The following is a 16,310-nucleotide window of genomic DNA, read 5'->3' on the forward strand; positions in this document are numbered from 1 at the left end:
CCTGTCCATTCATTCTGTGCTGCAGAAAAGGAGATTGAAGGCCATGTTCTCAAACTGAAGGGTAATAAATACAGTTATGAATAGAGTCAGTGATTGGTATGGATATTCATTCAGACAAGTGAGGGGCCTGTATATGATACATTTACCAGCCCCTTCTCTGCTCTCCATCCTGACAGACCCCCCACAGCTGCCGGCAGGAGAGGGGAGGGCGAACCCAGCAGAGCTGCATGACACAAGGGGGTGCCGGGAAAGAACACAGGGAAGTAAGAGAGTACAGAGGCAGGCAGCAGAAAGAAGATCAATAGGAGGAGCGGCAGAGGCAGCTGCATACAGAAGAACAGATATTTCTGTTTTCCTCCTGCAGGAGAGAAGCAGGAGGAAAATGGAGAGATCGGTTCCTCTGTATGAGACTGCCCCCGTCGCTCCTCCTATCCAGGTGTACGAGGGGAGGCAACACATGCATGGGGCAAGGTTCCATTTGCGACCTCTGAAGGTACACTCCTGCCTTAATGCCAAACCAATAAGCAATTTCCCTTATTTCCTCAATGGAAATTGCGTGAATATGAAAATTGCACTACAAATCCAACTATTGCCACAACATGTTTTTTGTTATTCCAAACAACAGCTACTGCCTCACTCAATACATTTTTGTTAATTTTTCCTAGTTAAATCTTATTGCTTTGCTATGACCATTTACGAGTGGTGACATCTAATATAATAAAATTACAGAATTTTAAACTCCCATATGATCATATTGCCTATTGCGATTGCCTAAGAATAAAGACTAAAAAATTCTATTTAAGTCTTCTGAATTATGAAAGATGTGTTATGAACATAGTGGTGTTACACAGCTCCCACGTTATTGAATTTTCAATAGATTTGGCTAGTAGCAGTGTAATTTTGAAGGACATCGTGGTCCATTTAAATCTCATCCACAATGTGCTCTTGGCTCGCACTGCTTGTTTTCTACCTTCGCGGCTGATTAACCTCAAGTTCTGCAACTTAGAGATATTTGCACTTGACTAAGGCCAAGCTTAATCCATTGGAGAAGGAACAAAATCAAAATATTCAATCATTAAAATTCAGTTTGTACAAAATTTTCAGTTTATACCATTACATTTTTCAGTTTACACAAAATTTTTAATCATTAAAATATCTTAATGGCGATTATAAAAAAAATCTGCCTTTTGGAACATAAATATCCAATATAAAAATATTGCACATTCTTCTTTACATAAAACTATAAACTGTTTTTTTTTGTAATTAAATACAAGGACCCAGACACAGTAATCTAGTTTTTATATGTAGGCTATAATGAGGGGGAAAAAAAATGTCATTAAATATTTAATCGGCTTTAGCTGTTAAAGCTAAACGCTAGGTAAACAGTTATATACACAAAAGAGTGGTTTAACCCGCCAAATGATTTGTATTTGCACAGCTCTACACAGCACAGCTCAGTCTGGCCGAGCAGGAGACCTGAATATTCATTGCTACAGTTTAGCAACATTTACAGGTCTTGTCCCTCCCCTAATCTGTGGCTGGAGAGTAAAAGGAGAAGCAGCAGACTGATGAGCACAACTCTCTGACAGTAAAAGGAGAAGCGGCAGACTGATGAGCACAACTCTCTGACAGTAAAAGGAGAAGCGGCAGACTGATGAGCACAACTCTCTGACAGTAAAAGGAGAAGCGGCAGACTGATGAGCACAACTCTCTGACAGTAAAAGGAGAAGCGGCAGACTGATGAGCACAACTCTCTGACAGTAAAAGGAGAAGCGGCAGACTGATGAGCACAACTCTCTGACAGTAAAAGGAGAAGCGGCAGACTGATGAGCACAACTCTCTGACAGTAAAAGGAGAAGCGGCAGACTGATGAGCACAACTCTCTGACAGTAAAAGGAGAAGCGGCAGACTGATGAGCACAACTCTCTGACATTAAAAGGAGAAGCAGCAGACTAATGAGCTCCCTCTCTCTGCAATCCTGTTCTCTGCTCCTATAAGCATGATTCTTGCACTGCAGCACAAATGACTGCCTCCTTCTTGATTGGCTCTTCCCCAGTCTGAGCTCTGCTGCACAGGGACTGTAAGAGGGTGTAGAATTCAGATACTTACACTGCTAATATATAGAAAATATATTTAAGGATGTGTTGATGAATAAAGAAATGCATTATTTAGTGTCTTTTATATCTGTTTACCTTTAATTCTGAATAGCAATGTTTGCAAATGCGATCATAAAATTTCATAAATAGCAACACTGTATAATTATTCCATAGCCTGCACACACATTCAATATTGTGATCTTTCAGACCTTGTCAAAAACTTACATGTCTAAAGAACACACTTCCTGATTAGTTTTTTTATGGCAAGCCTACGTTCCTAACCTTTGCTCAATAATACAAGTGCCTTTCCATTAGCCGAATGAAGTAAGTCTAAGTACACAGCAAAGAAAATGTAAAACTCTAGCTCAGTGATGGCAAACCCCAGATGTTTTAGAACTACATTTCCCATGATGCTCATGCACTCTGCGGTGTTGTTGAGCATCATGGGAAATGTAGTTCCAAAACATCTGGGGTGCCAAGGTTCGCCATCACTGCGAGTCTAGCTAAAGCTTTTTCTCTATATTTTTGGAAATAAAGATAATTAGTTATTACCTCTATATTCTTTTTATTGCTCTGTGCCCCAATCGGGGAGGTTCACCCTCAATATAGGGTTGGTTTCCTAAAAGCAAATAGTCTGTGCACTGCAAGTGCACCCACAAAGTGCAGTTGTTCTAGATCTGAAGGGAGCATGCAAGGAAAATAAAAAAACATAATTTATTCTTGCACATGATTGGATGATAGAAATCAGCAAAGCTTACCCTTAGATCTAGAGCAAATGCACTTGCAGTGCACAGAATATTTCCCTTTTGTAAATTGACCTCAATGTATCCTGGTAATTGCTATCACTGGAACATTACGTAATGGGAAAAAAATAAAACTTGAATGGATGGGTATCGTCCAATAGGGATGCATGTACCAGTGACAACTGTCTCTGGGACAGATAGGCAAGAAAGAAAAAAATGCCAGGAGTTCCACTTTAAAAAACTCTTCATTTTAAAGCAGAACTCCACCCAAAAGGGGAAGATCCGCTTTAAGCACCCCTCTCCCCCAAATACGCTACATTTGGCATGTCATTTTTGGGTACCTAGTTTTGACAGGTACCTGCTCCTACTTCCACTCGAGCCGCCTAGTTCTCCTTTCCCTCCTTGCAATCTTCTGGGAAGTCAGAGGTCCCAAGATTGCCCGACCAATGGGGAGGCGTCACAGCCGGGTACCCACACTTACAATGCCAGCTCCACGGAGAGGAGAGGGAGAGAAGCGAGGCTTCGGGCAGCCACATCGCGAGTGTGTGTTTATTAAAATTTAGCAGCTACACTTTTTGTAGCTGCTGACTTTTAATAAACACAAAAATTATAAGGATTCCTATAAAGGAGGGAGTCTCAAAAAGGTCTGTCGGGAATGGAACCCCCCCCAATGATGTGTTTAACGCCTTCTTTGGAAAAAAAAATTGCAATAAAACAAATGAAAGTAATAATTCAATTCAGGCATTGGAACATTTGAACATGTTAAACCAATATAACAAAACAGATGTCTGCTGGTGTACATAGAAATGAAGAAAATATAATGTACACCACCCAGCAAAGCCATGTTATGCTCTTCAAATTCATTTGAAGCCTAGAAAGGACAAGTTGTCACTGCAGATTCACCCACTGACGACATTGTCGTTTTTTTTACTTCTCCTCTATGCTGCTCAGTGACCTGCCGTATAATGCACCTGCATCATAAGACACAAGACGGTTCAATGACCCACAGAGCATTCCTCTTCTCATACAGATTGTTTTCCCAGTGCCCTTATTACGGCCTGACCCAGAGAACATCACCTTTTCAGAGAAAAAGCTTTTGCAGCCTGGGAGTTAATCCATGGCCTTTGATTTACTTAAGGCACTCAAAAAAAAAATGCTAAAAACCCTAAATAGCTAGCTAACGGGCATGGGTTCACATGGTGATCACTGACTGCAGCTGTAACTCAAATCCACCATTTTTTCTGTGTACCTCCACCTATATAAATGGGCCCAAAAGCCCTAGGCTATTTTCCATGTCCTCTGGGATTTATTTACAGTACTCAATTTTTTTTTACAGTGGTGCATTGACTGGCATATGTTCTGGCCAGCTGCTTTAGAGCCAATCTGTTAGGATACAAACATTAAACCACTTCTGGGAGGATTTGCCTCCTTAATGACCAGGCCATTTTTTGTGATTTGGCATTGTGTTATTTTAACGGAAAATTGCACGGCCATGCAACACTGTGCCAAAATAAAATTGATGGCATTTTTTCCCACAAATGGAGGTTTCTTTTGGTTGTATTTGATCACCTGGGCAATTTTTATTTTTTGCGCTATAAACAAAAAAAGAGCGACAATTCTGAAAAAAAATAAATAAATAATATTTTTGGCTTCCTGCTATACAACATCCCCCCCCCCCCCAAAAAAAACCCCGAAAAGATCAAAGTTTTTCATCTTTCTAGGCCAATTTGTATTCTGCTACATATTTTTGGTAAAAAAAAAAAAAAATGCAATAAGCGTATTTTGATTGGTTTGCGCAAGTTGTCGCGTCTACAAACTAGGGAAAAGATGTATGTCATTTTTATGTATTTATTTATTTATTTTTACTAGTAATGGTGGCGATCTGTGATTTTTAGCGGGACTGCGACATTGTGGTGGACAGATCGGATCCCTGACTCTTTTGGGGGGACCAGTGACATTACTACAGTAATCTGTGCTAAAAATATGCACTGTTTCTGTAATAATGACATTGGCAGGGAAGGGGTTAACCTAGTAGGTGATCAAAGGGTTAAATGTGAGCCTAGGGGAGTGTTTACTAATTGTGGGGGGGGGGGGGGGGCTGGTGAAATGACCATAGAGACCTGTGATCCCATATAGAAGGATCACAGGCACTCTGTGATCATTTCAGTGAGAAGAACGGTTGGCTGTGTTTACAACAGCTGACCATCCTTCATTCTCAGCGGGAAGCGATCGCGGGTCCTGGTCCCGTGTATCTGCATCCCGCTGCCTAGTGGGGGCGGGTGCGTGCTGGAGGCGGCATTCGCTCGCACTAAGCATGCGATCAAATGAAGAGCTACGTCAGTTCGCGCAGGAGGGCCAGCCTGCTGCAGTAAATGTGCGGCGGCCAGTCCGCAAGCTGTTAAAGCTGCCATCGCTGACTTTTTTACATTGCTAATGATGCAATTATACTCCTTGCTTTTCTTCTTGGGAATCACTGACCTGACCCAAGCATGTTTCAACACCCATGCTTGTTGCAAGTCAGGAACCCCACAGGCCCATCGCTTGCCTTGCTGTCCAATAGGACTGTGTGGGAAGCAGCGGGCAAGCTCCATCTCCTCTATAAAGTGACAGACCTTTGCCGAGCATAAAGGCATCGAGGGAGCACTGAAAGCTATTGCAGGTTGGTGCACAAACTTATAGATGCCCTGAAGCTTTATTAACTCACCATCAACCTCAATCCCATTTAAAATACACACAGGCCGAACGTTTAAAAGAGAGAAGTTTGTTCAAATATTTCTTTGGCAATGTCAGTTATCATAATGAGCTCATTTATATGATGCTTAAAAACTCCCAATTACCTGCTCTTTCTTCCTGTGGATTTGCCTTTGGTTCCAGTGTCCAGTCTGTCTCTGCTCACTGATCTCGCGTCTGCTAGAAAAATACAAAGGCTGTATGTGAATAAAAGATGGAATATGCACATATTAAGCTTTTATTAGCCCTACTGTAAGCAATCTTAGAAGCCACGGGGCACAATATATATAGAATATATGTAGAGGAACATTAATTATTTAACACCACAATTATTACAGAAAACCCATCTTACCGTCCATAACTGGATATTTGGCATCCAGCCTAATCACTAAACAACACTAATGTATGGCTGGCAGGAGTGTTAGGCACTGTTTCAAATGCTAATATAAGCTTTGTTCAGTTGGAAAAAAATGGCCTGACCACATATTAGTGGAAAAAGCAAACAAAAAAACCCATCATCTACTCTGACTTTGCATTCATGGGAAGCAGGCATGAAGCTGACCCGGTAAGCTAAGGAAATAAAAGACTTTGAAAACTGATGTCCTCCTTTGAGTAACAGTTGGGCAGTGGTGTGTGCATCACAAGAGTGGCTGAACAGAATTCTGGCAGATGCAACTGTTCACCTATATATTTCATAAAAAAAAAAAAAAAACGTAGTGTTACGGGACTTTACATATGCCTCCAAAAGTACAAACACAGAAGTTTAAATATACAAATTTTTATTGCAACAAACCACATTAAAAGCGGAATTGCAATTTAAAATAATCCATATTGTGGAAGGTTAAAGCTACACTATCAACCTAACATAGCCCAGTTGAGATGATGTATGGTCGATGTGGAAGGGTCAACGCGTTTCATTGAAATACAAGCTTCCTCAGGACCTCACTTGTATCCACATGTAATCCTTACATACAATTAGAACTAATAATGTGGCAAAGTATTACATAAAAAAAATCATCAATAAGTCAAAAAAAGATACACATACATCACAAGCCAAAAGTCAATCTTCACAAAAAATGTGGATAGACTTTTGGCTTATGATGTAGGTATAGATTTCTTTCTTTGACTAATGCCCTGTACACACGTGCAGATCGTCGGCCGAACGATCGGCAGTCTTTTGTCCCCGGGCTGTCGTGTCTGTTGAAAAGTGCAAAAGACTGCACAAGAATTTTGTCCGCCGACTACAGCTGACTGCAGAAGTGATGTCATGTGATGGTTAACTTTCCCTGTGTTTTTTCTTTTCTGAGCATGCCCAGTCTTGCAAATCTGCTGTCTGTCGGCCGAAATCTGTACTGACTGACGAACAATCGGCCGTTCTGGTGTCGGCATACAAAAAATGTAATGCTTGCACGACAGATTCTTTTTGGCCGAAAGTGCGCTGTCGGCTGTTGGAAGCATCATACTAACAAGCCGAAAATCGGCAGATCGTTCGGCGACTGATCATTTTCGGCCGACAATCTGCACGTGTGTACGGGCCTTTACTGGTGATTTTTTATGTGATGCTTTGTCGCATTTTCAGTTCCAATTTTATGTGATGATTATATGTGGATACAAGTGAGGTCCTGAGGAAGCGGGTATTCCCTTGAAACACAACAACCATACAAGCATCTCACTTGGGATATGTTAGGTTGATGGTGTAGCTTTGACCTGTCATATTTTTAATTGCATTTATTATGCTTTTAATGTAGTTTGTTGCAAAAAAATAATTATATTTTACATTTTGTGTTTGTACTCTTGAAAGCATTTGAAGTATATGAAATTCGCCACATACTGTTTATTGTATACATATTTAGGGAGCAATTCTGAGTGACAGGTGAAAGTATTCAGTAAGCTACCAAGCAAACACTGCTGCCACTTTCCGGTTGTTTTCCTCTGAGCCGTCCGTGGCGGAGGAAACAATCCGGTCCATCCATGTCCCAGGCAGGAAATTCGATTGAGGGCATGATGACCCCCTACTCGACCATGGCCTTGGAGGACCAGACCGTCGCTTCCTCCCAACAGCCTTAAAGGGCCCATTTTTCATGCTAAAAAAAAAAAAAATTTTTTTTTTTTCTTTTAAGGGTAGATGGGAGATCTGAGGTCTTTTTGACCCCAGATCTCACATTAAAGAGGTCCTGTCCTGCTTATTTCTATTACAAGGGATGTTTACATTCCTTGTAAAAGTAAAAAAAAAAAAGTGATCAAATAAATATTTTTTAAAGGGACAGTGTAAAAAAAAAAAAAATCTTTAAATCACTACGCCCCTCAGAGCTTGCTCGCAGAAGTGAACGCATATGCAAATCGCTCCCACATATGTAAACGGTATTTAAACCACACATGTGAGGTATTGCTGCAATCGTAAGAGCGAGAGCAATAATTCTAGTCCTAGACCTCCTCTGGAACTCTGAACTGGTAACCTGTAAAAAAATTTTAAAGCGTCACCTATGGAGATTTTTAAGTACCAATGTTTGTCGCCATTTCATGAGCGTGTGGGATTCTGAAGCATGACATGTTGGGTATCTATTTACTCAGCGTAACATTATCTTTCACATTGTAGAAAACATTTAGCTAACTTTACTGTCTTCTTATTTTTTTTATTAAAAAAACTTATTTTTTCCCCCCAAAAAAATGCGTTTGTAAGACCGCTGCGCAAATATGGCGTGACAAAGTATTGCAATGATCTCCATTTTATCCTCTAGGGTCTCTGCTAAAAATATATATATATACATATATATATATATATATATATATATATATATATATATATATATATACTGTATGTGTATATATATATATATATATATATATATATATATATATATGTTTGGGGGTTCTAGCAAAATATTCTGATTTTAACTTGTAAACAACAAGTGTCAGAAATAGGCCTGGTCCTTAAGTGGTTAAAGTTTCAAGGCAGGTTTTTTAATATGATGGGTGGCTGTGACTTCAGATGCTACTACATTGTTCTCTTTAAACCCTTTCCCAAAAGCCTCCCAGTGGCCCTTCATGTGGGTCTTAACGCTGGGATGCAGGATGGACTTTCTGATCATGTGATCACTCTGGCTGTCACAGTGGTCACATGATCCATCCATTTGGCTCCCAATTGTCAACAGAGACAAGAAGCTGTCTGTGACAGGTCAGTTAGCACAGAATCCTTAGTCCACATGGGCGCATATGTGAGGCGATGGGGGCATTAAGGCCCACCTATCCTGCTGCCACAAAAATTCATTACTTGGTCGGTAAGAGGTTAACAATCATAACTTAAAATGTTACTAAACCCAGGACCCTGCATTCACTATATCTGGTCTCCCACAGTACAAAGAACATGGAAATGCAATTATTTTAGTGAATATAAACTGCTAAATATCTTTTTCCATCAGCAGTATATAGCAGTCTTGTGAATTCTATCAGCATCGGCACTGAAGCTTGTAGGAGGATTTTTTATTATTTTCTGACTGTCCTATGAGGCTGCATGACCCCTGACTCTGTCTGGACTGTGCTAATTGGCCCCGTGCTGATCACATGCACCCTCCCAAAAAAAAAAAAAAAACGCTCTAGCAATACACACCACACTGAGCACATGCAGAGTGCCCCCAAGGTTCTGTACTATCAGGGGATGGATTGGGGACAGTGGAAGAAGGGAAGGTTTAGAGAAGACCAGATCAAACAGCCTTTTTACACAATGTGGAGGATTAACCCCTTAGGATCCACAGTGAGTATAACAAGCATGTTTTACTGCATATGCACAGTGATTTTACTGTTGTGGGTTTAGTAACACTTTAACTGTTGTCAGTCTTCACTTACAGCTACAGGCCCAAATCCAGACAAGCCTTACTTTTCCTTGTAAATAGTACATCCAACAAGAAAAAGTCAAATAGCTAATAAAACTATTTATATATTGCATAATATTGGAATTTTGTTTTTCTTTTTTTACTTAAAATTTGTAAATGCCCAATTTCACGTTTTAAATAGAGCTTTAAATGAGTGATTATCACACCTGTGAGATCTCCTGTTATCGGGTGTGCGGATAATTTGAGCAGTAGCCTGACTTCGAGGATAGCTCTGCAACTTGGATGGAGGGCTCCTATGACAATACAACTTTTTTCGAAGAGGGGAAAAGACGACATCATCCTCTGGAGAATTGCACTCACTCTCACTGTCCTCAAAGGCTGAATCATACTCAGGGCTGGTACATGTAACATTAACCTCTTCTTTAAGAGTGGTATCTGGGGAACCAAAGTGCTTGGTGAGACTTGCTCGAATTTCATGGTCCTTCAGTAGTTTGTTGTCATCTTTATTAGAGAACATTTTCCTCTCCAGTACTGGAGGCACTTTGTGCTTCCTGTCATCATAGTATGGCAGGTCCACAGATTTAATCATTCTTCTCTGGAAAGCTGGCTCTGGCTTCTTCACCTGGCAATAATCATGGTCTCCAAATGACCGGGAAAATGGCCTCTTATTTCCTTGTGGTGGGGGGTTATCGGGGACGGATGCTGTTCTACTAAGGTGTGCAAATAATTCAGTCCTCTCGGGCTGTTTCTTTGACAGTCTCCTATTTGGAGGGAGGCGTTTTTCAGTCACTCCTGTTTTTACAGGCGAGGTAATCAAGGGATCATTATTTACAGTGTCCCGACTGATCTCAGGTTTGTACAGATCTTCTTCTGCAGGCTTGTATGGAGGAGTAGTTGGGGGTGTCAGACCTTCAATGGGACAAAAAAAAATAAAAAGTTATGAAATGTGTAGCATGGCTTTCTTTAAGTGTATTCATTATTACAATTACGTGTACGTGGAAAATAAACATGCCTACAAATCAAAAGACAGACTGGATTTATGTGAACTGAGTTTGTTGTAGATTAAGACCCCCCTCTTTCGAATATATGTGCTTGACTACTTTGATTACTATGCTGTCTTTATGATGACCTAATCACATTGGTTCTGAATTGTTCCCCATTGGGAAGCTGGTCCTTTTATTGTAAGAATATGAGTACAAGACCATTTGCTTTTTACTGAAGTACCTACATTTCCCACCTGAGATACAATGGCTTCATCTTGGTTTACTTATTTGCACCTCTATGGGCAATATACACATGCTATGAATTCCAGTCTGCCCTACTGGCTGATATTACTTTATAAAAGATTAGGAGTGGGTTCCAATGTAGGGATTATGTCACATGTGATGCTACCATTGGGAAGCTGGTCCTTTTATTGTAAGAATAGGAGTACAAGACCATTGGCTGTTTACTGAATGTACCTACATTTCCCACCTGAGATACAATGGCTTCATCTTGGTTTACTTATTTGCACCTCTATGGGCAATATACACATGCTATGAATTCCAGCCTACCCTACTGGCTGATATTACTTTATAAAAGATTAGGAGTGGGTTCCAATGTAGGGATTTTGCCACATGTGATGCTCCCATTGGGAAGCTGGTCCTTTTATTGTAAGAATAGGAGTACAAGACCATTGGCTGTTTACTGAGTGTACCTACATTTCCCACCTGAGATACAATGGTTTCATCTTGGCTTACTTATTTGCACCTCTATGGGCAATATACACATGCTATGAATTCCAGTCTACCCTACTGGCTGATATTACTTTATAAAAGATTAGGAGTGGGTTCCAATGTAGGGATTTTGCCACATGTGATGCTTCCTTTGGGAAGCTGGTCCTTTTATTGTAAGAATAGGAGTACAAGACCACTGGCTGATCAGATGCCGATCTGCAGACCTTTTTCGGTCATGCCTCTTTGACATGGCCTGCTTCTGTCAGACCAGCTGCCATACATACAGGCAGCATGTGAAAAAAAAAGCTGGCCGATGCCACCCGACATTCAGCCTGTGTGTACGGCTCTTAAGCTCTGCACATGAAGCACAGTGTACATTCAGCATCCCTTGGTGCCAGCATAAATAAATATAATTCCCGCTAACCAATCAAGAAGACCTGAAGACCTGGCACCTAGAAGAAGCCAAGGAGAAAATGTTAACATTGGCGAAGGTGCGGGAGTATTTCATGACAAACCACTCTAGCTCTTTAAATCAAAATAATCATGAGTTATCTTTTTTTCTCATTTAATAAGCAAACTATAATATTTGGATACTTTACCTGCAGTCCCACACAGCTCAACAGAAAGTCCTTGATCAAAGTTTCTCTTCTCAAATGCTGATGTCCTGCAAAATTACATACATAAAGCAAAATGTGACAGGTTATAATAATAATGAATTTAAACTTGTGTTCAAAACTGCCTAGGAATTTGGCAGGAAGAATAAATTACATACCAAAAGATAGATGGAGAGGGGAAGGTTTAGATAGCAACAATGTCAAGACTTAAGTGGGGTACACACTAGTAGAAAATCTGCTGAAAATTCCCGTCCGAGGTAAAATCGTACGATTTTCGGCTAGTGTGTACACAACTTTCAGCAGCCGATGCCGACATTTAACGAAAAAAAACGGAGGGACAAACACCAAAATTTTTATCGTCTGTCCCCAGACGACCAATTTTCGTTTAATGTGTATGCAGTACGTCCGTGAAAAATCGGATACGAAAGACCGCGCATGATCTGAAGTTACTGATGACCCGGAAGTCTAGGAACAAATGTCCCAAAAAAAAAAAAATCGGACGAGAAATTTTGTGAACATTATGCACCTTCAACTAAAAACGGTTATGAACGCTGAGCATGAGAGAGAAAATCGGAGGATATTTCGTCCGATTTCCATCAAGCGTGTACGAGCCTTAAAGGTCTATATCTCTTCTTACAAGGTCCAGCAGAAAATGTAATATCAATGCCTTCCAATAGGAGGTGAAATAATACACTGTAGAATACTATTTGGCCTAATTCCTGTCAAAAAGGTTAGGCAAAGAAATTGTATGCAGTCTATGGGATATATTTTAAAGCAGTAAATCGGACATTCAAACATTCACTACACATAAAACTTCTTTGCGCGTGTGTTTTAAATGACAGTGATTTATTCACTACCAGTGAATGTTTGGCAAAAGTCACATTCCCTGCTTTATAAATATGTTTTTTTCTTTCTTGACAGTGATGTATACATATTCTGCAATGTGAATTTATTAGTATGTTGGATATAGAAATGTACTAGCGTCCATGATATTGCCTCATTAAGATTTAGGTGACATTCCCATAGATGTTTTGCCACAGTGCAAATGGCTGTGGTAGGAATCTGATGCTGTTGCGTTTGACAGGTGTGAGTGGCTAGGTACGGCTGTAAAGTCTGTAACCTTAAATGACAGGTTGTCTGTGGCCACAGCTATTTATGGCTGTTCGCAATCAGCTATGGATAGCTGTGTCTGTTGACACCTGTCATTGAAGTGGACGGGCCCAGCGACCACAACTACCTGCTCACACCTGCAAAACACAGCAGCAAAAATTCCGCTGCCATTCGCACTGTAGCAAAACACCTGTGCAAAAGTACCTTAATAAGTGCTGAATCTTTTGAAGCTGAGTGCCGGTTCACACATATGCAATGTCAGACATTGCATGTGATTCGCATCGCTGTGCAAATCAGATGCGATGTCTGTGCAATGCGAATTCAGCCATGCAGATTGCATTGCATTCTGACCAAAGTCGCACAGGACCTTTTTTTTGGTTCGCACCAGAATCGGATCGCATGGGTTTTCACGCCTATGCCATCCGATTTCTGTACGAACTGACAGTTCACACTGCGATATGCGAACTAATCTGGGGGTGTCGTTCACTTTGTATTGACACCCCCAGAAGTTTGCATATGGCAGTGTGAACTGCCTGTGAGTCGGGTGCCATGCGGGAACCCGCAGTGGATTTTCAGGGTTCCCGCATTGCACCAATGTGAACCAGCACTTAATCATATGTACACTCTAATAATATAGTTTTGGATTCCTGTAAAATACATTTATTGATTTCAATTACAAGTTAGTTTAAAAAGCTTACGTTTGTGGCAAAGAGACTGTAGAGCATCTGGTGACATCTGAAAGCATAGAAAAAAAAATAAAAACGGATTATAGGATTTAAAACTGCTTTGACAATTTATGCCACTCACAAGCTAGCAGTATTTTAAGGAGTGTAAATATGAGCAATACTTTTTTTGGCAACATGCAAAAAACTTCAAGGATCTGTGATGATAGGCATTTGTTTGCTTCAGAAGGATTTTGCATTCCTACGGAGGAGGTCAAAGGCAAGTCAATGCACATGTCATTACATTCTAAATGATCTCAAAAGTGTCCCGCGCTGATGTTAAACCGATGCCATTGGCAGAAGTCCATTGATTCATGCCCTAAAACAGGTCTAATGTCAATTTTCGACCCAGTCTTAACCCATCTTAGTGCTTTAGAAAGGAAAGACACTGCTCCAGGTGTATAGTGCTTTGATATAACTAAAACAGTGAAAAGTACTTCCTACAATTACCATTTAAACACATTCTGGGCTTTCTCAGCTCTGGTTTAGGGTACATTCATGCAGCAGCTAGGCAGGACCCTAAATGCAACATTGACACTGACTGGTTGTCCAATCAGCCAATCAGAAGTACTTTTGGCATTCAGGTGCTGGTTTGCACAACAGTACAATGCCAGAAATGAAGCGGAACACCTCTAACTACCATCAATAAAGATAACGCTAAAAGATAGGACAGGAGAAGAAATAAACTAGATTTTACTTTCATACAATAAGAAGCACTGCAATACACAAGTGTAATTAAAAATAATAATTAATAATAATCATCATCATTATTATTATACAATACATATTTTTACTTCAAATCCAACACAGTGATGTAATGTGTTACATTGTGAATTCATTCTAAAATCTGTAATGTTTACTTCATCCACTGGATGGTGCTGTAAACCAGGAAAAACCCTAAAACACAAACTGCTGGACTGCAAGGAATACAAACATGCAAAAAAATAGATACATAATGAACTAATGTATTTAGACTCGGTTCACACTGGGGCGACTTTTGTCAGGTGACTTGGTCGCCTGACAAGTCACACTCCATTAAGTGCAAAAAAACATCGGAGCGATTTAAGTCGCTTCAAAAGGTTGCTGCACTACTTGGGGGCAACTTTGGAGCGGCTTGTATTGACTTCTATTAAAGAAGTTGTTTGCAAGCCGCTCTGAAGTTGCGCTGTACTGGGCGGCTTCAGAGTCGGGCGACTTTAAAGCTGCCTCAGTGTGAACTGAGCCTTAAAAGCTAGGAACTTCCAGTATTGCTGATCTCACAGCACGTCTCCATGAATCCCATGCCTGGATGGACTAGGTACTGACCAGATTTAAATAAAGCCACATTTGGCATGACAATTTACTGTTTTGGTCCTGTATTAGGACTAGGGATGCAATAAAGAAGAGTTGGGCCCTAAACACTGCGGCAGTTAGTAAAGGCTGCCCATTTACTATGCATGTAACAAGCTAGCTAAAACCTGCTAAAAGTTTGCTTAAAGCTTTAGGTACTGGAAGTAAACCCTCCCAGCGTTTTCAGCCAAGGGGGCTGCCATCTTGGCTTCTGCTTAACCTTCAACTGCCATGGTGCTGCACATGTGATCAGTTATGACACCAGCCATTGGATGGTTTGACAGTTTGGTTGGCACAACCAATGTGACAGTTACATTCCCAGCACTGTTAAATTGCTGTAAAATCGATGGGTTTACTTCCGCTTTAAAGATTTGTATTCAGCATTCCCAGACTAGAGATGGATACTCTAAAACAGTGTTTCTCAACCTTTTTTCATTTGTGGCACCCTTAACAATTCTGCACAATTTTGAGGCACCCCATTTTAAAATGTAAAAAATTAACCTAAACTAATAGTTTTACATAAGGCAGCAACATCCATACACATGGGCCATCCAACATTAGAAGTGATTTATTCCTCCACTATTGCAAACTGGTATGGACTAGTATTCTACGGTTTCTCTTCTCCCTCAGTTTCTCTTCTTCTATTTGCTAATGTGACCCCAGTGCTGATGGAGAAGGGATGAGGAGGAGTAAATAAGGATGCTGTGCAAGCACTCGTCATTCTCCATATCAACCAGTGATGTCACTGGTTGTCAGGGTGCCAGTGGCTTGACCCACACAGTGCCCATGGTTGTCAGGGTGCCAGTGGCTTGACCCACACAGTGCCCATGGTTGTCAGGGTGCCAGTGGCTTGACCCACACAGTGCCCATGGTTGTCAGGGTGCCAGTGGCTTGACCCACACAGTGCCCATGGTTGTCAGGGTGCCAGTGGCTTGACCCACACAGTGCCCATGGTTGTCAGGGTGCCAGTGGCTTGACCCACACAGTGCCCATGGTTGTCAGGGTGTCAGTGGCTTGAGCAGCACAGTGCCCAGAGTTGTAATTCTACAAAGTAAAAACCTGTGGAAATGTGTTGCAATTATGCCAAGGCACCCCTGAAGAACCCAGGAGGCACACCAGGGTGCCACGGCACCCTGGTTGAAAAAGGCTGCTCTAAAAAGTACACATAGGGAATAAAAAAAAACACCACTTTACCTGAAGAGCAGAAACCTTCACACCTTTCAACTTCCTGAATAGTACCATGGCACACTAAGATTCAGGCTATTATGTAATGCAAACAGAGGCCGGCTTCCAGGCTTTTGTCTACCCCTGCTGCTGTACGTGCCTATACTGCCTTAAGAGGCTTCCATTTACATAGCTGGGCAAACAGGAATGAGGCAGGAAGGGGCAAGCCAGAGACAATGACCACAAAAACATTTTAC

At 41.0% G+C, this 16,310-nt stretch overlaps 1 protein-coding gene across 2 annotated transcripts in view; it reads right to left on the reverse strand.

The window, feature by feature from the left end:
- The window catches only part of PPARGC1B (PPARG coactivator 1 beta), a 175,091-nt gene that overhangs the window by 12,415 nt on the left and 146,366 nt on the right, over window positions 1-16,310 (reverse strand). The window contains exons 6-9 of one of the 2 annotated variants that reach the window (XM_082253257.1): window positions 13,537-13,573; window positions 11,714-11,778; window positions 9,606-10,308; window positions 5,677-5,746 (exon numbers count right to left, since the gene is read on the reverse strand). In XM_082253257.1, coding sequence (XP_082109383.1) covers window positions 5,677-5,746; window positions 9,606-10,308; window positions 11,714-11,778; window positions 13,537-13,573 — 875 coding nt within the window. Of the gene's footprint in view, window positions 1-5,676; window positions 5,750-9,605; window positions 10,309-11,713; window positions 11,779-13,536; window positions 13,574-16,310 lie in introns of both variants that reach the window. The other variant, XM_082253256.1, reaches the window with a different exon arrangement.

Source organism: Pelophylax lessonae (genome assembly GCF_965119305.1).
Source record: "Pelophylax lessonae genome assembly, chromosome: 4".
Lineage (NCBI taxonomy): Eukaryota > Metazoa > Chordata > Amphibia > Anura > Ranidae > Pelophylax > Pelophylax lessonae.